The sequence below is a fragment of the Myxine glutinosa genome, chromosome 7, assembly GCF_964187855.1.
Source record: "Myxine glutinosa chromosome 7, kmMyxGlut1.1, whole genome shotgun sequence".
NCBI classification, from domain to species: domain Eukaryota; kingdom Metazoa; phylum Chordata; class Myxini; order Myxiniformes; family Myxinidae; genus Myxine; species Myxine glutinosa.
The window spans coordinates 101,891,282-101,919,126 of record NC_136267.1 but is presented as its reverse complement, the minus strand read 5'-3'; the positions used below and the strand labels follow the sequence as shown (position 1 = coordinate 101,919,126).

Genomic DNA, 27,845 nt, shown 5'->3' with positions numbered 1-27,845 from the left:
TAGCAATGTGGTTGCGGAAGTATCAGACGCGCAAAGTGGCGTCCTCACGCACGTGGGTGTAGCGGCACCAAATTTTGCCACGCCCGTGACCGTGGCAGCACCGCCGATGGATTGGGGGCTTTTTATGATTGAAATGATGGCAAAAATGGAGGCTCACAGTGAGCAAATTGAAGCAACAATAAAAGAAAGGAGAGCTAACTGTGAGCGATGGGGAAACCAAATTGAAGCAATAACCAACAGAATGGGTGACCGCATGCAAAAATGTGGGGAGACCATGGATCGCATGGTGGGCGAAAGGCTCCCAGGGGTGCACGACGAGGTAACGCGGGTCGAAAAGCGCTGGTTGAGCGAAGCGGAGGAAAGCATGGGTACAATGACGGGGGTAGAAATCGCGACACGGGGTTTGGAAAAGCCGGCGACCAATGAGGTAGAGGTTGTTTTATTAAAGCCAGCGGTCGCCGAGGTTAATAAAGAAAAAGCAGTGCTGGGAATTAAAATTGAAGAGATGACGGAGGTAGCCCGGGAATTGCAGGGAGAAATGGATTATGTACAAAGTCCCTGCTCACATCACGATGCTGTGCTTAACCCGAATGGAAGTTTGCAGGTTCGCGTGGAGAAAAGGATCCCCCAGGTGAGTCGTGCTGTTGTGTATTGTGCGGGGAGATTTTGTAAGAGGATGTTTGGCGACAAAAGAATTGTCGCGCGATTGGGATCGATATGGCACCCGGGCGTTGGTGAAGGGTCCCGTGTGAGTGGAAATGGCACGCGAGGGAGAAAAAAGTGTGCGTCGGCGAGTGGGTGTGTTATAAAGTGTGGGAGTGAAACCGAGTGCGAGCGAGAATGCACGTCGGGGTGTACGGAGTGTGACACGAATAGTGAGTTGGTGGTGGCGCAGGTGCGAGAGGGCACATCGGAGCGCGAGTGTGAAACCGAGTGCGAGCGAGAATGCACGTCGGGGTGTACGGAGAGTGACACGAATAGTGAGTTGGTGATGGCGCAGGTGCGAGAGGGCACATCGGAGCGCGAGTGTGAAACCGAGTGCGAGCGAGAATGCACGTCGGGGTGTACGAAGTGTGACACGGAGAGTAAGGTGGTGGTGGAACGTGTGCGAGGAAGCACACCTGAGTTGGTCATGGCGCGGGTGTGGGAGAGCCCATGTGAGCGCGTTAGTGGGTGGATGCAAGAGTGCACGCCCATGGTGAGTGTTACGGAGGACGTAACGGAGGAGAGGTGTGGACCAAAGTGTGCGCGAGAGGTGTGGTGTGTAACAGGGAGAGCGTTGGTGGAATGTACGGACGGCGTTGGAACGCCAGGTTTTGTGAGGGTGAAAGGGGTAGCGTATGCTTGTAAGCATGCAAGTAAAGCATCGATGGTAACCAGGTTAGCGGTTAGGGCGACGGATAGCCGGTGCGAGCGCTCGGTGCGAGGGGGGGTGCTTTGTTGGGTGCGAGGCCCGGCGCGGGTCGATGCTGCGTCGCTTCTCTTCGAAGCGTCGTTGCCGATTCGGGCTTGGCCCCGCCCTGCACGGTCGAGTCCGGGCTTTGCCGGGCGAGGCGACCGGTCCGGTTCAAGGGCGAGTGGGAGGAGGCGGAACGGTGCCCCCTCGTGGGGACGGGGTTCCGACCGGGGGAGATTGAGCCATCGGGCCCGGGACCGCAAGGTGCCGCGCCGAGATGGTGCGTGGAGCCTCGGTCCAACCAAACCACCTCCCTTGAACCGAAAGCCGGACGGATTCAACCTGCAGGCAACCAAACCACCCGAATTCATTGCTCGGCTTTACGAAGCCGAGTTTAATGATGTCATGACGCACCGAGGCTAGGATATAGCGGACTGTGATGATGGTGATCGTGATAGCGATAGTGTTTTGATCCGAAATTTAGAAAAGTGAATAGAATTGGCAGTAAATGGAAAATTTTTGAATTGGTTGGAATCTGGACGAACAAAATTGATAGTGGAGAGACCCCCGATGTGGTGGGATGGCAAATCCACCATCCCTCACAGAGTGGGGGCAAAGGAGCAATAGTTTATGGGGTGGCTATGACAACCGAGCCAGGGAGGGCTTGGATAATTGTAGGGATCTAGCGAAGATGACATTAGGTAACGTTAAGTTTAGTTAGTGACTGATACCTGTAGTGGGGACGCAGGTAGATTAGTGTGGATGATAATGACGTGGGAGCGCAATAGTTTAAAGGGACGACTGGGAAGCGCAAGTTTCAGAGGGGAGTAGTTAGCTGAGATGATGCCGTGTGTGTGAGGATTGAACAGGTGAGAATGGAACAGGTGTGATTGCACAGGTGTGCAACTGAACAGGTGAATGGAGCAGTGTATGAGGGAGTAGTGGTGATTGCGTGTTGTGTTGACCAAATGGTCCAGGAAGAAAGGAGGGTGCAGGTGGCACCAGGTGTGAGGGCACAGGTGTGCAACAACAGGTGTATGTGGCTGTGTGGAATAAATGGTAGTGTGGAATATCTGGAGTAGTGGAATGGATGGTCGTGGAGTGAGAGTGGTGGAAATTGTGGGGTGGAGTGGATGGTGCGAAGGTGTGAATGGGGGAAGAGTGGACCCCCATCACGGATACCCGGGGCGGGTAGTGTAAGTGTTAGGTAGAGGGTACAGGTAAATTGTGGTTGGATATTGGCATCTGTGGTGCGGGTGGCAGAATGGTATGTGGATGGGTGCATTAGTGTTGTGGAAATGGCTGGGCGTGTAGCCTGTTAGTGTGTGTAGTTGGTTTGGGCACTCCACCACTGTGAGGATGTCGGCCAGGTGAGGCCGCAGGTGGGCTCTGGGAGCCGGTAGTAGTTGTTGTGGATGGGGCCCGAGGATCCGGAGGACGGACCCGGGTAGCCCAGTGCCAGAGGGCACCATGGGGTGACAGAGCCAGGAGAGGGGCTGTCCCCAGTTAGTTAGGTTAGGGTGAGGAGCTAGGTAAGCTCGGGTGGCAACTACAGTGGTGGAGGTGTGCAGGTGGGTAGACCTGTTGGGAGAGCTAGACGTCGCAGCCCAGAAATTGTGCGAGGGCACCGGGAGATGAATCGGGGGAGTGAGACCCCAAATTGAGAAGCACCACAGTTTGGTCAATGGGAATTGGTTATTAGAACCCATAGTGTAAGTTGGCCAATGGATTGGCAGGGAAAGACCCTGGGTAGTGTAAAGTGTGTTAAAGTCATTTAGAGAATAGTTAGGATGAAGGATCTCCTCGCACCATCTGCATCCACTCACCTGAGGTGACAGGTACTCCACACCATGCCATGTTTTGATTATTTTTTATGATGCAAATGTTTGGATTGTGAGACGCATCATGACGTGGGTGTGACATTGTGCGTAATTCCATCTCTCCCTCCTTATGAGGATTGATGATGAATTGGTGATGGCAAATTTTGAAGTAAAGGGATTGTGGAGACGAATTTGGTATAGGGGAAAAATGGGGAAGACGTGACAGTAGTGACGAATTTGTAAATGGGTAGATTTTTGTACATATGGGGTAAGGGTAGGGTAGGTGACAGGGGGGTGACGTACGGTAGGGACGAGCTTTCTCACTTCGCCCTCCGTACGCATTTTGCCTTGCATTGCCTTATTGACGTGTACCCTTGTGACCTTACCCCTCGCTCAATTGTCTTTCTTTTGTCTCCCACATGACCTGTGCGCCATTGGGTGCCGATGGGAGCGTGCGTGAGGTGGCCATTGTGCGCCCGAGATTCCCAGAACCAGCATGCATTGCGTTGATGTACCACTGTATGGACCGCTGTTTTGCGGCCAAGTACCACTTGATGGACCCCAGGTTCTGGGGCAGGGCACCTCTGTTGGAGACCGGCCATAGTGGCCAGGGAATCTTGCTTGCGGACCTCGGTAAGGTGGCACCTATGCCAAACAGGTGGACCACCCTTAGTTGGCCTATGAGGCCCTAAATAAAAATGGACACAAGTTGTGCTTTTTATTATTTCCAACTAGGCCGCATGAAGCCAGAAGACGTCGGGAAGAACATCGGCCCAGCAGAGAAAGAGAAGACCACCACCAGTTGTTTTGTTGTGTTTATTATGAACCATGGTGACTGCGCACCGGATGGTGCTTTTGGGTGCTTTGTGGTGCTTTGTGGTGTTTGGCGCTTTTGGGTGCTTTGGTGGTACTGGTACTGGTGCATCGATGCAATGCGTGCTGTCTCCTCCCTCCCAACAGGAATTTCTTTCTCTTGTTCCCTAAAAAAAAAAAAAAAAAAACACAGGTCCTGGGTTGCGTTGTAAATAAGAAATCACGTCATTGTAAATAATGCTCCCCACCGTAAATGTATAGTTTGAGAATAATTCCGTAATTCGGTTAGCTGTGGGCTTGAGTCTGTTAGACAGGATGCAATGCAATAGGGGGACATACTTATTTGTGTTTTAAAATTGTCACACTCAGGGTCAGGTTAATTGTAGAGGGAATTACACCTACGTGTCACACTAAGTTAAAGTTTAATAGGCCCGAGACCGGACCTGAAGAAAGGAGGGTGCAGTGTAACGATTTTGAGAAGTGTGTAACGAATTTGAGAAGTGTAACGGTTTTTGAGAAGTGTAACAATTTTTGAGGAAGTGTAACGAATGTGAAAACGTTACAATGTGAACGTTACAAAAGTACGGTAACACCCTGTTAATGTAAATAATGGTCGCAGTCGGCCTCCTAGTTAATTCCATGAAACTTACACGCAGGTCACGATATATCTTTTAAATAGTGTATTTCCTTATTCCATGTAGGCTAAATATGTGTTTTCCCACTAGATTGACTTTGCATTGTATCAAACAAAATAAGCGTAGGCCCTTCCAATTTCCCCAAAACCTCCCTTCCAATTGCCTTCCGCAATTTGGGCGGTTTTCTTCAAACCACCATTGGCCACGAGGTAGGTTTGGGGAAGAAAGGCGTGTCTCCACCTCGTCATAAGAGGGAAGGAGTGAACCAGCTCTAACAGCCAATCAACACCGCGGTGAGCGACCCGGTAGGCGTGCCCTGGGAGCCGGCGGCTTGATTTCGCCCGAGGTGATAAAAGCGACTGTAAGGGACTGCTTTAGAAGATGAGCTGCGAGATGACTTGAGAGAGGCCTTGGGAGATGAGCAAAGAGACTGCACCAAGAGGCGGTGAGATGCGAAACGCTCCAAGCCAAAAAGGAGAGGTACTCGGCAAGGAAACCAGCTTTGGAGAGACGCGCTGAAAGGAGGGAGACGGCCCCACCCCAAGAAGAGGAGCAGGTGTGCCGAACCAGCGCGTGACGTCTACCGCAGTGGATACACGACGGAGGGTTTCCCGCCAAAACCGCGAGGAATTGTGAGCTGCGGCCTCCCGACCTTGCCTCCCTCTCAAGCAGTCCATCTCAAGCCCTACCTGCCTGCAATATCCCCTGTGTAAGTGTGAACGTCCTGTCCTACTCGTGTCTTGGGGTTAAGTAAAAATGAATAGTGTAAGTTAACGATTCGCTGTGTTACTGCTTCTTCCATCCATTGCTTGGGTGTGTATAATAAAATCTGTTCTTCCTCCGTATTCTTCTTCTTCTTCTTTTTCATTCTCTTTCGGTCGCTTTAGAGATTTCCCGATTGAATATCTGTGGGGCGATCTGGTCAACGTCGGGTGGAATCGGGTTTTAATCGGGGAGTAACTGTTCGGACGCGGTTAAATACACCACCGCTCGGTCAATATAACATCTAAAGCCGCGTCTGTAACAATATATATATATATATATATATATATATATATATATGGTCACGTGAAAAAGTAAGTACACCCCATGTAAAGTTTTGACTTTTTCAACATATTTCAACATACAGCTATTTGATCTTTATTTCAACAATATTGATAGATAAAGGTGATATAATTCAACAAATATCATGAAACATTTATATTTTGTAGTCCATTGTATAATTTAAATAAACATAAATGCAAATTTTGCATGTGGAAAAAGGAAGTGCACCCCTACATTTATCACTACTTCAAATACCTAAAATTAGAATCAGGTGCAAATGATTAGAACATCGTTAGAGAGGATCTTGGAGGAACCTGTCTTATTTAAACCTCAAACATTTGGTTTGCTCTTTGTTGTTGAAGTGTGTGGCGTCACCATGCCGAGATCAAAAGAACTCTCTGAGGCCTTCAGAAAGAAGGTTATAGATGCCTACAAGTCTGGGAAGGGATTTAAAAAGATCTCCAAACAATTTGAAATCAATCATTCGACTCTCCGGAAGATCATCTACAAGTGGAGAAGATTCCAAACAACTGCCAACTTGTTCAGGCCAGGCCGCCCCAGCAAGTTCAGCCCGAGAGCAGACCGCAAGATGCTGAAAGAAGTCTCTAAGATCCCCAGAATGTCATCACGGAACCTACAGGTAGCTCTTGCCACTGTTGATGTCAAAGTGCACGAGTCTACCATTAGAAAGAGGCTGCACAAATTTGATCTACATGGGAGGTGTGCCAGGAGGAAACCTTTGCTGTCCAGAAAGAACATCAGGGCATGACTAAAGTTTGCCAATGAACACCTAGGCAAAGACCAGCACTTCTGGAACAATGTGCTCTGGACAGATGAGTCAAAGGTAGAGATATTTGACCACAGGACCAGAAGACATGTTTGGCGAAAACCAAAGACAGCATTTGACCACAAGAACCTGATACCAACTGTAAAGCTTGGTGATGGAAATATTTTGTTTGGTGGAAAAAATATGTAATGTGAGGCCATCTGTCGGAAAGTTGAAGCTCAACCGAAGGTGGACCTTGCAACATGACAATGACCCTAAACATACCAGTAAATCCACCAAGGAATGGCTGAAAAGAAAGAAATGGAGGGTTCTGGAATGGCCAAGTCAAAGCCCGGATCTAAATCCCATCGAGATGTTGTGGGGGGATTTGAAACGAGGTGTGCATGCAAGAAACCCCTCAAACATCGCACAGCTGAAAGAATTCTGCCTGGAGGAGTGGGAAAAAATTTCTCCCAGTCGATGTCAGAGACTGAATATATGAATGAATGATCGTTTTAAGGCCATTTTTCCCCGCTAGAGCGGGGGGGGCCCGCCTCCCTGTTTGAGGCAATGTTTTTATGGCCGGATGCCCTTCCTGACGCCAACCCTTGGTCACGCTCTTACGATGCGCAGGGATACAGTGTGCCTATTCTGAATCGGGGTACACACCGTGATCATTCATCCCAGCAAGCTGGTACTCAATTTGCCGACCTCGGAAGGAAGACAGGCTGAGTCAACCCCCCTGGCGTTAATTCAGCGATCGACCGGGATTCGAACTCAGGATCCGAGGATCCCAAGCCGGCACCCTAACCGCTAAGCCAACGCCAGGCTAACGACGCCAGGCGTTAGTGAGGCGCCAAGGAGGGGCTGGTGAACCCTCGCGACCAATCAGGGCCGAGGCATGTTCACCGGTAGGCAGAGCAAAACGCACGCTGGTTGATTTCCAAGGCGCATGATAAAAGCGTTCGCATGGGACTACTTCAGGAGATGAGGCAGAGATCAGATGAGCGGCAGATGAGCGGGAGATGAGGCAGATGAGACGAGAGCAAAGAGAGAGAGAGAGACAGAGTCGGTCCGCTACCACGACGACACGAACCGCACTGCTTGCCGGGTTTCGCCGCGAACCAAAGTGTGAACCTGGAGCGGGACCTCGATGCCTGAGCCATCTGCAGGACCTTCCTTCCCTGCCATCTGCATGAACCTTCTCTTCCTTCCCACCCCTACCCTTTCGTGTAAGTCTGTCTGTATTATCCTGGGCGTGATAATTAAGAGTGTATAAGATTGCCCTGTGTCTGCTGCTTCTTCTTCTTCCCTTGTACATGCCCGTCTTTCGTTTCCTCTTCGGGTTTTCTTGAACGTAATTAATAAATATTTGTTCTCCCTTTACTTTGGTTTCCTCTCGTCTTCGTGATTTCCCCATTGAGTACCAGTGGCACGATTAGAACCGCTCAGAACCGGGTTAGTCGTTTAGTTAATGGCTCGAATCGCGGATTGCTAAACCGCTCGGCAATTTCCATCTGTCCGTGGTTCGAGCGGAAATTATCTCCCTGCTTTGCGGAGAGATTGGCAAACAGGTATTTGGGAGCCCATCTTGACCAATCACCCTGGCCAATCTCAACCCCGCAAAGGAGCGTGTAATTTCCAGGGTTGCGGGCTTGGCCAGTGTAAAAGACAAGGGGATTAACCCCCCCCCCCCCCTTGATAAGGTGAGCGCTGACCCCCGGATCCGCAACAATTGTTGCGGATTCGGGGTACGGCACTCCCGTTACCAAGGGGGGGGTTAGTCCCCTTGTCCTTTAAGCTGGCCGTCTCCGATCCTGGAAACTATGATGTCACTTCCGGTCGGTAGTAGCCAGGGTCATTGGTCAATGAAGTCCCAAATACCTGCTTACTAGTACCGACCGTAAGCGAGGAGATAATTTCCACCCGAGCCGCCGCGTTAATGGATACGCCGAGCGAAGCGAGCTGTGACTCGTGCCGTTAACAAAAAGACTAACCCGATTCTGAGCGGTTCTAATCGTGCCACAGGTACTCGATGGAGAAATCACGAAGACGATCGGATGAGAGGAAACCAAAAGGTAAGGAAGAACAAATATAATTTATTAACGACGTACAAAAACCCGAAGAGGAAGCGAAAGAAGGGCATGTACAAGGGTTGGCCTGGCGTTGTTACTTGGCGTTGGCTAATTGTTGCGGATCCGGGGGTCGGCGCTCCCCTTACCAAGGGGGGGTTTAATCCTCTTGTCTTTTACACTGGCCGAGCCCCCAGCCCTGGAAATTACACGCTCCTTTGTGGGGTTGAGATTGGCCAGGGTGATTGGTCAAGATGGGCTCCCAAATACCTGCTTGCCAATCTCTCCGCAAAGCAGGGAGATAATTTCCGCTCGAACCACGGACAGATGGAAATTGCCGAGCGGTTTAACAATCCGCGATTCGAGCCGTTAACAAAAAGACTAACCCGATTCTGAGCGGTTCTAAGGACGAGAGGAAACCAAAAGGTAAGGAAAGAACAAAAATGATGTCAGAGACTGTTAGACAGTTATAAGAAACGCCTACTTGATTCTGCCAAAGTTTCTGCCAAAGGGGGCAATACCACCTATTAGAGCCAAGGGTGTACTTACTTTTTCCACATGCGAAATTTGCATTTATATGTTTTTAAATTATGCAATGGACTACAAAATGTAAATATTTCATGGTATTTGTTATACTAGGGCATGCCCGTACTATATATATGCCCGTACTATATATATATCTAAAATTATATCCCCCCCCCTCTATTTACATGAAATGGTTTGGTCCATTCGCAACGCCAAAGCGAACGGCGAACGGCTTGCGAGTACAGTGACAATCCCCCCCCCCTCTATTTACATGAAATGGTTTGGTCCATTCGCAACGACCACAGAACCCCCCCCCTCTATTTACATGAAATGGTTTGGTCCATTCGCAACGCCAAAGCGAACGGCGAACGGCTAAATCGCCATAGCTCGGTAACTACTTGTCCGATTAATATGAAACCTTGAAAAGGCACATCCTCGGGTCCCCAGCAATATACCTGGCAAGTTTAAAGTATATCGGACCCGTGGTTGTCGAGAAACAGCGGTCACAAACAAACATACACACACACAGAGATTAGTGGAATTATAGATAGACTAGGGCATGCCCGTACTATATATAAGCTAGGACGTGCCCGTACGTGGGTGCCCGTTCCTTGCCAAAAAAAAAAAAAAAAAAAAATTTGTGTAGGGGTGTGTGTGTGTAAACATCCTAGGGCGTGCCCGTACGTGGGTGCAAAAAAACATGCGTGCAAACAACAACAACAAAAAAAAACTTTGAAACCACGTGGCAGTAACGACCACAGAACCCCCCCCCCCCCCTCTATTTACATGAATGGTTTGGTCCATTCGCAACGACCACAGAACCCCCCCCCTCTATTTACATGCAATGGTTTGGTCCAAAGCGAACGGCTTGCAGTGTTTGGTAAAGAAATCGCCATAGCTCGGTAACTACTTATCCGATTAATTTCAAACCTTGAAAAGGCACATCCTCGGGTCCCCAGCAATATACCTGGCAAGTTTCAAGTATATCGGACCGGTAGTTGTCGAGAAACAGCGGTCACAGACAAACAAACGTACAAACGTACAAACAAACAAACACACAGAGATTACTGGAATTATAGATAGATTATATCACCTTTATCTATCAATATTGTTGAAATGAAGATCAAATAGCTGTATGTTGAAATATGTTGAAAAAGTCAAAACTTTACATGGGGTGTACTTACTTTTTCACGTGACTGTATGTGTGTGTGTGTATGTATATATATATATCATGAACTCATGATATACGATATATATACTTCACGATATATATACACACACACACACATATATAAACACAGTATAACCCTCAAAATAGGTATTTGCTTTCTTCTCAGAAACTACACATGCAATTCTGATGAAAATTGACCACAGCCTTAATCACCCGTGTTGTACCAAAGTTTGTTCCTGGCATTTAAAAAATCGGGGTCTAAGGTTGTCTATGAGGGGCATTCCCCACAAAATTGGTATTTGTTTTTTTTCTCAGAACCTACACACACAATTTTGATGAAACTTCACCATAACCTTCATCATCTGTGATGTGCCAATGTTTGTTCAAGGCATTGGAAAAATTGGGGTCTGAGGGAGACACACGGGGTGGAAAGGGGGGGGAGGGTTGCCCCCCAAAATAGTTTTTTTTTTTTCGTTTGTTTTTTAAGGTCTTATGATTATGTTCGTATGATTCTACATGCTGCCCTGTCTACTTGCAACCATCGAAATTGGTTTAACCTACCTTTAGTCAGTGCAGTATACTGTTTATTCTACCAGGTGAGCACCAGTGGTATTGCCCCTATGTTTATCAAAACCACAAAGTTTTGCAGATTCATATGATGCTGTATGTGTTTTAGATGTACATAGGAGTTCATTTTTTAATTTTTATGGTTTGATGTAGAATTCAAACATTGGGATCTAAAAGTCCTTCTCTGAAATCTCTTTGACACGTGTGTTCATTAGTCGGATGTCATTATTTTTGCAAAATTCAGTTTTATTTGATGAAGGCAAAATATGATGCATTTGAATGGAATATAAACGCATAATGACAAATGTTGCATGAGTGAGGTTGCATTGAGCTTGTTATGGGATTGTTCTACCACTGTATTTTTGGCGTATACATGTCGATACTCCTCCCCCCCCCCTCCCCACCCCCCGAAAGTCTGAGCCTCAACTTGTACTCATAATGTCGGTTCATTTATGGTTTTGGTTTCAGACAATGAATTACATAAATGAAAGATAAATTGCAAAGTGTGATATTTTCCGAAATTAATTGTATCATTGTTAATTTGGAACACACAGCAAGTTTCCACAATGTCGTGGATGCATTTCGAGAAAGTATGACATTAAGCTGACGAGATCTGCTGTCGTTACAGCCTGAATGTAAAATGGCTTCAATTGAGATTTATTTTGTCACTGATATACATGTAGTATCCGATAATGTCAGTGGAGTTTTTTTTTTAAGAATGTCTTACAAAATAATGAAAGAAATTTATAATTTACGCAAGTATTCAACCCCTTGAGTCAATATTTCGTAGAAGTGCATTTGACCGATTGCCGCTTTGAGTCTTCTTGGGTATGTCTTTATCAGCTTTGCACATCTGTATTTGGCGAGTTTTTTTCCCCATTCTTCCTTGCAGATTTGCTAAAGCTCTGTCAAATTGTATGGGGAGCGTCGGTGAACAGCAATCTTCAATCTTTCCATAGATTCTCCATGGGATTCAAACCTGAGCTTTGGCCGGGCTACTGAGGACTTTAACGTTTTTGTTCTGAAGCCATTCCATTGTTGCTTTGTCTGGATGATTGGGGTCATCATCCTGTTGGGATGTAAATCTTCGCCACAGTTTGAGGTCTTTTGCCCTCTGAACCAGGTTGTCCTCAGAGATTTGCCATTTGGCTCCATTCATTGTTGCCTCTCTCCTTAAAAGTCTCCAAGTGCGTGCCACTGAAAGCATTCCCATTGCATGATGCAGCCACCACCATGCTTCACGGTAAGGATGGTTGTTCGATGGGTGATGAGCTGTGCTCAGTTTCCGCCACACATGGAACTTTGCATTCAGGCCAAATAATTCAATTTTCGTCTCATCAGACCACAGCATATTCTGCCTCGTGCTCTCGTTGTCTTTCACGTGCCTTTTTGTCAAACTCTAGGCATGCTGTCATGTGCCTTTTTACCAAGAGTGACTTCTGTCACGCCACTCTCCCATAAAGCCTAGATTTGTGAAGTGCTGCAGTGACTGTTGTACTTCTGGTGGGTTCAGCCTTCTCAGCCAAGGAACTCTTTAGTTATGTCGGAATGGTCACTGGCTCCCTGACCAAGGTCCTCCTTGCCCATTTGCTCAGTTTGGTCAGACGGCCAACTCTAGGTAGTTGCATATTCTTTCCATTTCCTAGTGATGGAGCTCACTGTGCTCTTGGGATTCAACACTCTATAAATTGTTTTATACCCTTCCCCAGATCTCTGCCTCCTCACAATTCTATATCAGAGTTCTACAGACAGTTCCTTGGACTTCATGGTGGAGTTTCTGCTCTGTCATGCTATGTCTACTGTGGGACCTTGTATCGAAAGGTGTGTTTCTTTCTAAATCATGTCCAATCAATTGAATTGGCCACAGGTGGACTCTCATCAAGTTGTAGTAACATCTCAAGGATGATCAAAGGAAATTGGATGTACCTGAGCTGAATTTGGAGTGTCATAGAAAAGGGGTTGAATACTTATTGACTCAAGACATTTCATCTTTTCATTTTCAATTCAGAATTTTGTTTCAGAATTTTAAATTCATTTAAAAAAAATTCTCATAAAAAATTCCACTTTGACATTTTGGGGTATTTTGTCCATATCAGTAACAAAAAAACCTAGTTTAACCCATTTTAAATTCAGGCTGTAACAACAAAATGTGGAAGAAAACGTCGAGGGGTGTGAATACTTTCTGAAGGCACTGTATACACCAAACAGGTTATTCATATTCATGACCCTGGAAGTACCGCAGGCAGCGATGCATTATGAGTGTTGGAGAGGAATTAACACCTCTATTGTTGTGACTCACAGTTTTGCTGACTACCATCGTTGATTTTGCTTTGTTTTTATACTCCAAACCGATTTGTACATGAATGAAGGAAAGAAAAATGGGAAAATTATCCATTTCGACTTGCACTCCACATTCTCTTTTAGGCCGAAAAATACGGTACGTAATGGGATTTGTACTTGATGTCAGCCATTGTCATGTTCTGAAAACCAGAACCCCAGAACAATGTGTGCTGCAAATTTGTGTGAGAGATTAACTGTCTGAGAAATGCTGTATGTGCCACCAAGTCAAAATATAATTCTACCATACATCCCTCTCTGTGTATTTGCTCAGTATGCTTGCCTACCCGTGCGAAAAGCCCTGGAAATGTCTGGTGAACATCCTTGCCATACCAATGCAGACTGTCCAGCACTTCTTGGCCGATCTATTTGTCTTCAAGCAACCTTGGTGCAACCTGCCCGCCTGCTTATCTTGTACCGACCACCTATGAAGCCTGTGCTTTTTGTTGGTGATCCCGGACATCTTTATCACACAGGTGTTTAACATTAACAATCTCCCTCATGTTGCTCGATATTCCTTCATATCAGTAGCTGTGAGATGTGCTGAATCACTTTGGCTTTTTAATTGTTTTGATTTCTTTGTGCAGTTTCTGTGAGCAGTTACATTCCCAGATTTCCTCTCCTGCCTCCTGGATTGCCTCCTTTCTTGGAAACCTTCCTCAAGTATCCTCACAGCTAGATCTCTACTGGGAAGTTGAATATATTTATTTATTTAAGCAATGAGCTTGGGCTCAGAGCTGAGCTTGCACATAGATCATGCAAGACAAAGATATTGAGACAGTGTACTTTTACATTAATTACAAAGACGGTAGTTTACAATGGATAGATTGGCACGTATTGCATTTGAATCTGTGGTCCCAGCATTCCGGGTGATGCTTTCAGATGGGAACGCTAAACGACCCCCAAAAAATCTTATTATAATAGAGCAAACGTATATGGTTCGCTATGTATGTTTATATGCGACGGAAACGTCTTCTTCTTCAAATAACTTTACCACCCTCTTAATTAACCCTCTTAATTGCGTTAAGACTGCTGAGACCCCTCAGACCTTTGACGACCCTTTAATTCCCCCAAGACCCTTCAGACCACCAAGACCCCTGAAGACCCAAAATACCCTGAAGACCCCCCAAAGACCCAAAATACCCTGAAGACCCCCCAAAGACCCAACATACCCTGAAGACCCAAAATACCCTTCAAGGCCCTGAGGCTCAAAAAGACCCTGAATACCCAAAAGACCCCAAAGCACCCTGAAGACCCAAAGCGCCCCGAAGACCCAAAGCACTCCAAAGACCCAAAAACACGTCAAAGACCCAAAATACTCTTAAAGGCCCAGAGGATCCAAATGGCCCTGAAGACCCAAATGGCCCAGAAGACCAAAATGGCCCTGAAGACCCAAAACACCATGAAGACCCCAAAGACACCGAAATGGTCAAAGATGTCTACCCCTCTGAAACGATGTGTGGTGAGGCGCGCGCAGCGCACCGAGTCACGCGAGTGTTTACAATTCAAAAGTAGAAACTCGAGGTAATTGCTCCAGAAAACATTTTTGAATTATTATTTTGAAAAAATGTTTATAAATGCTTCAGTGAAGTTTCCTCACAGCTAGATCTCTACTGGGGAGTTTTGACTTGCACTGGTATTTTAATAAGAGTCGTCAAGAATAATATTGCACTGGTATTTTACCTCTTTTAATGCAGAAACTTTACAAGGTGAACTAATTTCACAAAAATGTACAATTATCCTGAATTAGTGAGTAAACTTCCCATCATGCAACAAACTCAGTGACCAATTAAATGCGCGACCATCTTCCAACCTCCCCAAATTCGCGTGATGCATGGCTTTTTGTTTAGCAGTTAATTTTACTGGTGTTTCGGTGCAGATTTGGTGTTGCCTCTGTAGCACGTTATTTAATGTTGCCTTTAAATAATCTGCTACATTGCATTTGGGAATTTTTTTTTATCAACACTTCCACCCCTGACTCACCCCCCCCCCCCCCCTTTCCAACAATTTTTTCCCACTCAATCCTCTCCCTTAGTGTTTGAAATGCCACACTATGCTCATGTCATATTAACATGGAAAGTATGGCGAGTTGGTGAGAAAGCAACCTTAACTCATCTTTTTTTTATGACCCACCTGAAAACTTTTGATTTAAAGTGTGGAAATCCTCAGGATGCAACAGCATGGTAATATTGCACTGGTCTAATTTGAGTTGTTTTTTGGTTGCAAATATGGCATTTTTATGAGATGCACCATAAAATTGTGGGTATGTAAAAAAAAAAAAAAAAGTGTAATTTTTTTTTTCCAACTGCAGTACTTATTTTTGGAAAAGGTACAGTTTTTGTGGAAGATAGTGAGATCAGGTTTGAAGGCCTGATACCTGTCAGTTTGGTTTTTATGCAAAACATTAGCAGGGTAAACCACAAACTGATGGGATCGTATATGTCCAACCTCAAATGAGCAATTTTTTTGGGGTGTGTATTGATATAACCGGGAATTTGGTGTAAATATTCAGTGAGCAGATATCGCAGTGGGTGTAGTTAATAACCTCGGCAACCACGTTCCATTCCACCATTGAAGATTTCCAATCCATGATTGCACCTCTGCCATGATTGTGCCAAAGCTTTGTTTTGGCAATTTTCATTCACTATTTCTCACAGCATTTCATTCTGGTTTCCCATTCGATGATCCAAATATATCAGTAGTTTGTTTCATTTTCAACATTAGTTTCACTTTGGGGATATCGGTTTTAATTTGTCATTGCAGCTTGTGATGCGACACGGATAGTGCACAAAAAAGGTCATCAAAAACTATTTTCGGGGAAATTTTTCTCGATTTTTCTAAGGTGGATGAAGGCTTTTAAAAGGTAAAAAAGGGTCTAAATGTCTGATGGGTCAAAGGGATCTAAGGGGTATAAAGGGTCTCAAGGGCTTTAAGGGTCTAAGAGGTCTAAAGTGTTTGAAGGATCTAAGGGTGCTAAAGGAGACTAAATGGGTCTAAGGGTGAAAGAGCAAAAGGGGTCTAAAAGGTTGTATAGTGTCCAAATGGTCTTAAATTATCCAAAGGGTCTTCAAAGGTCTGAAAATGGTCTACGAAGGCATACAGGTCTCAAAGGGTATAAATGGGTGTGAAGGGGTCTAAAGTGTGTGACTGTCTTAGGTGTCTTGAGAGTCTAATGGGGTCTAAAGGATGTAAAGGAGTGAATCTGTAGTGAAGAAATTTCCTCCAGTTCATAAAGAAATTATCTCAGGAGTGCAACATGGCGATAATGGACCAAATGACCTCTACATGACTGTTTAAAACCCCTCTTCCGGTGCATCGTCGTTAAAAAGCTGATCGTAGAAAGTTTTGTCACGGTTAAGCTTGGAAACCCAAAGCAGTAAGGTTACAAACGAACATTTCGCTTTATATACAGTAAAACCTCGCCTTCCACTGGGGTTATGTTCCTGCAAACCTCCGTGAATGGTGAAATTGTGATACCATCAAAAGAGAAGGTTTTTCTGCTTGGAGTACATGTACAGTACAGTATTTTAACTTTCTCTGTGAATGTCATCACTTTCTTCACTTTTTTTATTCTGCTTTTCAGCAGATGCACGAGATGGACATTTTGGAACCATGGTTAAATAAACAGTATCCAAAGTTTTACCACAAAAATGCAGGACCACAACTCACCCATCGCTACGAGGAAGCTACCGGAGGACAATGACGTGGCTGATGCCGGAATACGCAGAATGTAAAATTTTCGGCTACACGGTTACAGTATCACAATTTAACACGTAATGTTAAATAAAGGAAAATACTGTTATCCAAAAATTGAAAGTGTTTAAAAACTTATGAAAACTGTGCGAGTTTGAGATGGGCGGGGTTCACTTTTTCTGCGGGTACGTGGCAGTATCGGCGCGGAGGGTGCGAAAGAGTGTCAAAGTTAAGCGCAGATACGCGAAATCGCATACCATGAATACGTGGATAGTATGTATATATACTGTATATATATATATATATATATATATATATATATATATATATATATATATATATACAGTGGGGAGAACAAGTATTTGATACACTGCCGATGTTGCAGGTTTTCCCACTTACAAAGCACGTAAAGGTCTGTAATTTTTATCATAGGTACACTTCAACTGTGAAAGACGGAATCTAAAACAAAAATCCTGAAAATCACATTGTATGATTTTTAAGTAATTAATTTGCATTTTATTGCATGAAATAAGTATTTGATCACCTACCAACCAGTAAGAATTCCGGCTCTCACAGACCTGTTAGTTTTTTCTTTAAGAAGCCCTCCCATTCTCCACTCATTACCTGTATTAACTGCACCTGTTTGAACTCGTTATCTGCATAAAAGACGTCTCCAGACCGTCTCCGACCACAAAGACCGCAAAGACCGACCGCAAAGCCGTCTCCAGACCTGTCCACACTCAATCAGACTCCAACCTCTCCACAATGGGCAAGACCAGAGAGCTGTCTAAGGACATCAGGGACAAATTTGTAGACTTGCACAAGGCTGGGATGGGCTACAGGACAATAGGCAAGCAGCTTGGTGAGAAGGCAACAACTGTTGGCGCAATTATTAGAAAATGGAAGAAGTTCAGGATGACAGTCAATCTCCCTCGGTCTGGGGCTCCATGCAAGATCTCACCTCGTGGAGCCTCAATGATCATGAGAAAGGTGAGGGATCAGCCCAGCACTACACGGCAGGACCTGGTCAATGACCTGAAGAGAGCTGGGACCACAGTATCAAAGAAAACCATAAGTAACACACTACGCCGTCATGGATTAAAATCCTGCAGCGCACGCAAGGTCCCTCTGCTCAAGCCAGCGCATGTCCAGGCCCGTCTGAAGTTTGCCAATGACCATCTGGATGATCCAGAGGAGGAATGGGAGAAGGTCATGTGGTCTGATGAGACCAAAATAGAGCTTTTTGGTTTAAACTCCACTCGCCGTGTTTGGAGGACGGAGAAGGATGAGTACAACCCCAAGAACACCATCCCAACCGTGAAGCATGGAGGTGGAAACATCATTCTTTGGGGATGCATTTCTGCAAAGGGGACAGGACGACTGCACCGTATTGAGGGGAGGATGGATGGGGCCATGTATCGCGAGATCTTGGCCAACAATCTCCTGCCCTCAATAAGAGCATTGAAGATGGGGCGTGGCTGGGTCTTCCAGCATGACAACGACCCGAAACACACAGCCAGGGCAACTAAGGAGTGGCTCCGTAAGAAGCATCTCAAGGTCCTGGAGTGGCCTAGCCAGTCTCCAGACCTGAACCCAATAGAAAATCTTTGGAGGGAGCTGAAAGTCTGTGTTGCGCAGCGACAGCCCCGAAACCTGAAGGATCTGGTGAAGATCTGTATGGAGGAGTGGGCCAAAATCCCTGCTGCAGTGTGTGCAAACCTGGTTAAGAACTACAGGAAACGTCTGATCTCTGTAATTGCAAACAATGGTTTCTGTACCAAATATTAAGTTCTGTTTTTCTGATGTATCAAATACTTATTTCATGCAATAAAATGCAAATTAATTACTTAAAAATCATACAATGTGATTTTCAGGATTTTTGTTTTAGATTCCGTCTTTCACAGTTGAAGTGTACCTATGATAAAAATTACAGACCTTTACGTGCTTTGTAAGTGGGAAAACCTGCAACATCGGCAGTGTATCAAATACTTGTTCTCCCCACTGTATATATATATATTTGACATATATATATATATATATATATATATATATATATATATATATATATATATATATATATATATATATATATATATATATATATATATATATATATATATATATATATATATATATATATATATATATACAGTCACGTGAAAAAGCAAGTACACCCCATGTAAAGTTTTGACTTTTTCAACATATTTCAACATACAGCTATTTGATCTTCATTTCAACAATATTGACAGATAAAGGTGATATAATACAACAAATATCATGAAACATTTACATTTTGTAGTCCATTGTATAATTTAAATAAACATAAATGCAAATTTAGCATGTGGAAAAAGTAAGTACACCCTTGGCTCTAATCAGTGGTATTGTCCCCTTTGGCAGAAACAACCTCAAGTAGGCGTTTCTTATAACTGTCTACAAGTCTCTGATATCGATTGGGAGAAAATTTTGCTCACTCCTCCATGCAGAATTCTTTCAGCTGTGTGATGTTTGAGGGGTTTCTTGCATGCACAGCTCGTTTCAAATCCCCCCACAACATATCGATGGGATTTAGATCCGGGCTTTGGCTTGGCCATTCCAGAACCCTCCATTTCTTTCTTTTCAGCCATTCTTTGGTGGATTTACTGGTATGTTTAGGATCATTGTCATGTTTCAAGGTCCACCTTCGGTTGAGCTTCAACTCTTCCGACAGATGGCCTCACATTATCCTCAAGCACCCTCTGGTACAATGAAGAATTCTTAGTGGATTCTATGATGGTGAGCTGCCCAGGCCCTGATGCAGCAAAGCTACCCCAAACCATAATATTTCCACCACCATGCTTTACAGTTGGTATCAGGTTCTTTTGGTCAAATGCTGTCTTTGGTTTTCGCCAAACATGTCTTCTGGTACTGTGGCCAAATAGCTCTACCTTTGACTCATCTGTCCAGAGCACATTGTTCCAGAAGTGCTGGTCTTTGCCTCGGTGTTCATTGGCAAACTTTAGTTTTGCCCTGATGTTCTTTCTGGACAGCAAAGGTTTCCTCCTGGCACACCTCCCATATCGATCAAATTTGTGCAGCCTCTTTCTAATGGTAGACTCGTGCACTTTGACATCAACAGTGGCAAGAGCTACCTGTAGGTCCCGTGATGACATTCTGGGGTTCTTCGAGACTTCTCTCAGCATCTTGTGGTCTGCTCTCGGGCTGCACTTGCTGGGGCGGCCTGGCCTGAACAAGTTGGCAGTTGTTTGGAATCTTCTCCACTTGTAGATGATCTTCTGGACAGTCGAATGATTGATTTCAAATTGTTTGGAGATCTTTTTAAATCCCTTCCCAGACTCGTAGGCATCTATAACCTTCTTTCTGAAGGCCTCAGAGAGCTCTTTTGATCTCGGCATGGTGACGCCACACAATTCAACAACAAAGAGCAAACCAAACTAAATGTCTGAGGTTTAAATAAGACAGGTTCCTCCAAGATCCTCTCTAACGATGTTCTAATCATTTGCACCTGAGCTGGTGCACCTAATTCTAATTTTAGGTGTTTGAAGTCGTGATAAATGTAGGGGTGTACTTACTTTTTCCACGTGCGAAATTTGCATTTATGTTTATTTAAATTATACAATGGACTACAAAATGTAAATGTTTCATGATATTTGTTATATTATATCACCATTATCTATCAATATTGTTGAAATGAAGATCAAATAGCTGTGTGTTGAAATATGTTGAAAAAGTCAAAACTTTACATGGGGTGTACTTACTTTTTCACATGACTGTATATTTATTTATTTTGTGGTATGCTTGGGTACCAAAAATAGTTTTCTCCAGTTTCTAAGGTTCTTTGAACACATATACAGACTGACACGAGACAACGCAGTACTTGACTTAAGTGTCACAGCCGATGACTTTTGGGGAAGTACCTTGAACACACTGGGTGCCTGCTGCGCCATCTAGTGGCGGCGGTTTTAACTCTGCAGTCAGCATGGCATTTCTGGAGAAATGTCACAACCCCATGGGACGCCAACCCCTTGGCCATGCCATGCTCTTTCATCTGAATACTAAGCGTTAGGTGATGAAGCAGGACATACCATCCAAATAAAAGCTACTTTGAGCCTAGCATAGTGGGGTGGAGGATTTTGGGAGGGGAGGGGGTGAGAGGGGATATTGGGAGGGGGGATGAGGGGGGTGTCCTGGAATACCACCTGTAAAATCATATGTGAAACCTCCAGCATGGTTGTTCATCCCACAGGTTGTAGGGTATGTATGCTGTTCCTTCTTAACCACTTGTCGTTCAGATATGTGGTCTCGCTGTCAGGAGCACTGGGCCTTTTGAATGCAGTCCCATGCTTCGCTCTGGATGGACAATGGATCTTGGCTGCCCTGTTGGAGTGTGTTCAATGGCCAAAACTTTGTCCCCCGTTCCTCTTTGTCATGCTGACGTTGGGCACAGGCCTTCTGCTCGCTAATCTAGTTCTGGGTGTTGTACTACTTGTCCATTAAGCCTGGCTGCTCACTCTGAAAATCAGATTGCCGAGAACACACCCTTGTATGCTGCACACACAGGCAAGAGATCCACCTGCATTAAAGCCTCTAAATGCTTTCGTACTGAGTGTACAAGGTTTGGGTGAGACTTGATTTAATTACATCTTTTTTAATGAATAAAAATCTTTCAGCACTGCTACTTATTCATTGATTAGTTTATAACTTAAGACCTGTCCAACCCTGGAGATGTCCTTTTTCTTGAGGTACATCATTTTTCTGTATCAACTTGGATTGTCAGTTAAGGTACATCATTGTCAGATTGTCAGTCGATACTGTTCATATACTGTTTGGCCATATACTGTTCCCAGTGAGATGCCTTTTTATAAAGTGCAATTACACATTTATATTGATGATGACACTCAGAACATGGAAGGTCAACACAAGGGGATAAATTGGCTTGATGTATGTATGCCGCACCTTAGAAAGTGAAGTAGAGAATTATAGCAACAAATTTAATTGAACTGATGAAACCCACACCACTAGCTATTCTGCATTACTGGATTCGCTAAATGACGTTGGAGACGGGCCTGTAATTTGAGACCATGAGCATTTTGTTGATGGTTTGTTTCGGCAGTCCAGAAAGACACTTGTTCGCAAACATCAAATGGAATAAACATTAGTTTATGTCAACCGAGAGGTTTATATTTGATGCATTGACATGAATTATTGTGTCCGCGTTCATGGGGTGTCCAGAACAGCCGCTTAAGCTTGTTGACAGGCCGTGGAACACGTTTCGCTCCTAATTGGAGATTTCTAATGTAGGATATCAATATTTCCGTGAGTGTGCAGCAGTACATGCGCTTCGGAGAAATGTAGGAAAGCTGTTTGATTAGTTTTGAATTGATCCTTTTGTCCTGTTGAAAGAGCAGCACGTCCTCAGATAGTTGTTGAATTTCCATCAGCAGTTGCTAATAGTGCAAATTGTTATGTGTGAGTTGTAAGGTAAGGTGGGTGTGGGTGTAGGGGAGAGGATAGTATGTATGTTTGGTATTGATATGATTGGTGTCATCTCTGTGATAACTGCATTGCCTATATGTTTAAGAGGAAGTCCACCAGAAAGATGACGGCCCTCACTGGTGATTAGGAGGCAGTTTACATCCGGAATCTGCAAAGCAGCCGAGTGGTGATAAACTGTCTCACCTGGTTAAATGTCCAAATTCCTGCCTTACTGCCCTCATTCACTCTTTTCTAACCCATTTTTGGAACAACCTTCCCGAGGCTGGTTAAATTCCATTTGTCCCTCCAGGTCTTCAAGTTCATGGGACACCACTATCTCATCTGTTCCTCCATCCATACCCATGATCTTTTCTACCCCCCATTACACCCTTCTTCCCCCTCCCTCCCACAACCAAATCCTATCCTTGTAGCTAACTGTGCTGCCACCTTTTTCTCTCGCTCTCTCTCTCTCCCTCTCTCTCACTCTCTCTCTCTGTCCCCCTCTCTCCCTCTCTCCCTCTCTCCTCTCTCCCTCGCTCGCTCTCTCTCTCTCTCTCCCTCTCCCTCCCCCTCCCCCTCTCTCTCTCCCTCCCCTCTCCCTCCCCCTCTCCCTCTCCCTCTCCCTCTCCCTCCCCCTCTTTTACCTGTTCATTCATCCCTTGCTTGTTGTATCTACCAGTTGCCACACGACCTCACTGTCAATACATCACCTTTTTGACAACTGTCACCTTGCTCTTCTCTGAACCGATATTTTAAGGTCAACTTGTGCCACCTCAAAATAATGTCTAATAATCCAAATTGGAAGACCTACATATTTCATCACTGTCATTGTAGTTGAGTGTACATAGAGGATGAATCAATTTATTGATTTATTTCATTAAAATACTGTACACATATGTCAGTGATATGTTTATACCAGAAGTGCAAAGACCAGTGGTCTACACCTGTCTTTATCACTCATGTCCAGGTAATACTTTCATAGTAGTCTGTCAGTTCATCTCCATCTTTTATTTGGCCTTGCATAATTTTGTTATCCATCTACAAGTGTTTACCATTTCAGTCTCGGTCTTTTTCATTGCATCTCTTACTGAAGTTTTTCCCCTATTCATTTGTTTGTCTTTTTAATGTTATTCCTTAAATACTCCTCATTATTTTGTTGAGCAATTTCTCGTCTTCTTTCCATTGATTTTGTCCGTTTTAGCAGCTTCTGCCATCATTGATCATAAACTGTAACATTTTTGCAAAGGGTGGTGAGTGGTGGGGTGAGTTGCAACAAAGCAATGGATGCTGTGGATATTTGCGTTTAGTTTTAGAACTTGGTCTTGACTCTCTTTGGGTTTAGGCCAGACTCTGTCATATAATGGTTAGAGTCTGGGAGGTTGGCGGGTTCCAACCCCGACTGGGTCATACCAAAGACTTTAAAAATGGTACTTGCTGCTTCCTTGCTTGACACTCGGCATGTAAATGATAGTACACGGACAAACCCTATAGAACACATCTGAAGGATGAAATTTCTCCTTTCCAGTCCCTGTAAGTGCGGACAGAAAAACGATGATTATAAATGATGGCATCGCTGGTACCCAGTCGCTCCTCTTGGAAATGAAGTCGTTTCCCCTGAAGCTCAGTGGCTTTGTTTGTCTGCAGTCGAGTCTAGTGTTGTCTCATGTATTCCTCTGCATGCTCATGTTGGTATTTTAACATGGGAAGTATGGAGAGATGGTGAAAAACCGACCATTACAAATGTTTTTATTTCCCACAAGAAAACCTTTGATTTAAAGTGTACATCTCAGGGTGAAACTTTGTGATAATATTGCACTGGTTGTTGTAATAAAGAACAAGTTGTGTTTGGTTGCAAAAATGTCAATTTTTTGAGATGTACTATAAAATTGGGGCTTAAGAAAGTGTTTAAATGTATTTTTTAAATAATATTTATTTTGTGCTAAGACCTCAAAATCTCAATATAGTTTGTCTATGACGCTTTTTTGGTACCAAAAACAGTTTTCAACGTTTCTAAGCCTCATGGAAAGTTGTCACACACCTGCAGACTGAGACACAAGACAACACATGATTTGAAAGTGTGGGGAGACAGCGAGGAGGAGAGACTGTGAGAATATAAAATATCAGCAAGAGGGGATAACATAATGTTGAAATTAGTTGCTACTTTTCAGGAGTGAAGAGCTAAAAAATGATTGGACGGCATCGGGGAGATGATTCAACAGTCAAGAGAAGTGTGGAGAGGGGCAGTAATCGTGGAGCTGAGCAGTTCACCTGCCTTTGTGAGGCTAACAAGATTTTTATCCCTTGCAGGGCCAAAGCAGCCTTGTCATGGAAGAAACACCCTTTGAAGGCAGGTGGGGTTAGACAAGAAATGAGGCAATAGAAAAGCTTAGCCACCATCCTGTGTTGTGGGAGAGGAGACCTAGCACTTTGGGCTCTTGTTGAACACCAATTAGTCTTGAGGCATTGGATTCCTGCAACGGTGCACAACTGAGATCTGTGAAACGGTGCGATCTGGCAACAAAGGGCAACCATACTCTATGATACTGCAGATGAAAGTTTAGATCCTCCATTAACCTTAGATCCTGTAAAAAATAAGTAAATTTAAAAATATTGAAAAATAAGCCTTTTGGGGAGAAGCCGAGAAATGATATGTCTGCGGAGGATTTCAAGGCACTTCTCTGCCGTGGAGAGCAACTTGGATATGTGATCATCCCAGGAAAGGTTATATATTGGTCCAAGGCTCTCCAATGACCACCTCTTCCAGAGGATGATTGCTGCAGTAAACTGAAGGCTGAGCCAAAGTTTTCCTGAAGAGATCGAGTAAGTGCGTGGGAATTGGAAGCGTTTAATGACGCATTCAAAGTGAGTTACCAATTTAATATTGTCTCTAAATCGGTGGGCAAGGGTGTACCTGCATCCTGCCTGCCATTGATGTGAGACTTTACGCCAAATAGTAGAGTCATCTACAGACTTGGCATTTAATATGGAATATTTTTTTTGTGGGGGTGAACTTACTTTTCAAGATGTCTTAGAACCAAAAGTTCATTGGAATTATGTTGAAATTATTCTAAATTTTGTTAATGTGACCTTTAAAAGAAACAAAAACCACATTTGACATTTCAAAACAAATAAATTGATCCTTGAAAGTGATGTAAACTGATATCGAACTCAATTCATGGACAGTACTGTGTTAAACTTCTGTACGTTTTCCAGAAGTATCTCTTTATTTTGCACATTAGCCAAATTTTTTTACGACTGGGATTATGGACAGTAAAATTACAGTTCAGTACTTCGTGTAACCCCCACGAGCATTCAGGAGAGCACGTACACGTTGAGGCATGCTGTTCACGAGATTTTGCCAAGGTTTGGACAGGAATCGCTTGCCATGCAGTGACAATAGCCTGCTGCAATTCACGCACAGAGGTCGGCTGCTGGTCCAAGTGGTCGATTTGACGCGTTAATTCTGCCCACAAGTTCTCTATCGGATTTATATCCGGGGACATGGCAGGCCACTCCATATGCTCTACACCACGGTCAGCAAGAAAGTGTTGGATCATGCGAGCACGATGAGGCCGTGCATTGTTATATTGGAAGACAAAGTTTCCTCGAAAGGCTGCACGAGCAAATGGAAGCAATGTTTCTTCCAGAATGGCCCTGTACTTGAACTGGTTCAGGTTTCCATTCAGAACAACCAGGTCAGTTTTGCCCCCTGCATGAAAAGCAGCCCAAACGGTCACCCCACCACCTCCAGCTTGGACTCTTGGCACTATACAATCTTTGTTGTAGGCTTCATGCACTTGTCTGCGCACTCGGACGCGGCCATCTTGACGATAGACCAGAAATCTAGACTCGTCACTGAAGATCACGTGATTCCAGTGTCCTGGCTGCCATTGACGGTGCTCTCTGGCCCACTGCAATCGGCGCTGGCTGTGTTGTCTGGTCAGGCGTGGCTTTCTCAGGGGACGCCTGGCACGACAGCCTGCTTGAACCAGTCGTTGGTTGACTAGCCTTCTGGATACAGGCACATTTGTCAGTTGCTGCCACTCAGCCCTAAGCCGATTAGCTGACTTGGTACGGCCATTGCGGACTAACCGGTGCAGCTGGCAATCATCCCTCCTTGTGGTTCTGCAGGGATGTCCTGGCCTCGGTATTGGAGTAGGGACACCCCTCAGCATTTCGTTTCAGGATCTTTGACACTTGACCTTGAGTGATGCCATACTGCCGAGCAATAGCACGCTGTTTCATGCCGTAATTTCGTGAAGCCACCACTCCATGACAAACAGCATTGTCGAGTTGACGGACCATCTCCAGAGGAAGCGGCAATAACTTTTGGAGACGTGCAGCAGTTGTTTTCCACTAATACAGAACGCAACAACCCTTGTATACCCGACTGTGAAGCCAATCATCAAATGCACCTGTCCGTACATTTTGCCACGCCACCTGTGATATAATCCTGTTGTTGACTTCTTGCTGCGACAGACAATCAGTGACATGGTTCTTTTAACAAATAAATCACCAAAGTGTAAAAGAAACTCACCAGATTGATATACTGAGTTAAGAAAGTAAACCCAAGTCAAGAAAAGAAAAAAAAATCCATATTAAATGCCAAGTCTGTACAAAGATGTATTGAGTTTTCTAGAGGACGATAGGTCGTTGATGTTAACCAGGGACAGGATGGGTCTTCGGACACTTCCTTGATCAGATCAACACCAGCCTATAAGAAAGGGGCTGGTGATGTAATGCTATGAAGGGCTATGTGTAGATTGTGAACAGGAAGAAATTCGAGAAGAGGACCCTGGATGTCTGAGACAGAAATCCTTAATGATCAGGGCTGGGTGCACCAGATTATGGCGAATGTTTGGGTGATGTCCAGTGAGACTGCTCTGACCTCTTGCTTGAGGTTGAGTGTCCAAACATTGCCGAATTGACAGAAGGAATATACCTAAAGTGGTGTGGCTAGGATAGAACCCACATTGTTGGGCAGTTGGAGAAAAGGTAGGCCTTTTGGTCTGTTGATATTATTAATTCTATGATCTTGCTTATTATTCTACTATTCAGAGGGTCTTTCTTGACACCCTTCTTAGGATATCACTGACGTAAGCCACCTTCTATTGTGAGAGGAGGTGTGACTCCAAGAAGCGTCTGCAGATGAGTAGTGAAAGAGAACCAGCCAGTTCAGATGCACAGGTTTTCAGGACTAGTGTACTGATGCCATCAGGACTAGTGTACTGATGCCATCAGGACTAGATGCTGATGTTGAGTGGAAGTTGTGCAGATATTTTTCACCTTTTCAGATGAGAAGTTCACTTGCTCCATTGAGTTGCCTGTAAGGGGAGCAAGATATGGAACGGGAAGGGAGGAATTGGGAAATCGAGCCATTTCTGAAAATACACTTCAAATATTCAACCTTATCACGAGCTGTATCCATTGTGACTTTTTTTTGTGTATACAGAATCGAGGCTCGTGTAAGAGCAAACACATTGAACATGAAAACATGCACATACACACAAAACATACAATGAATGGAGTGGGAG

At 44.5% G+C, this 27,845-nt stretch overlaps 1 protein-coding gene across 1 annotated transcript in view; it reads left to right on the top strand.

The window, feature by feature from the left end:
* The window catches only part of MBTPS2 (membrane bound transcription factor peptidase, site 2), a 73,008-nt gene extending 48,853 nt beyond the window's left edge, over window positions 1–24,155 (top strand). Inside the window, exons 9-11 of the mRNA XM_078782071.1 lie at window positions 13,421–13,622; window positions 13,734–13,809; window positions 21,129–24,155. Of these exons, the coding sequence (XP_078638197.1) occupies window positions 13,421–13,622; window positions 13,734–13,809; window positions 21,129–21,333 (483 nt within the window). The 3' untranslated portion in view covers window positions 21,334–24,155. The remainder of the gene's footprint in view (window positions 1–13,420; window positions 13,623–13,733; window positions 13,810–21,128) is intronic.
* The last annotated feature ends 3,690 nt before the right edge of the window (window positions 24,156–27,845 follow it).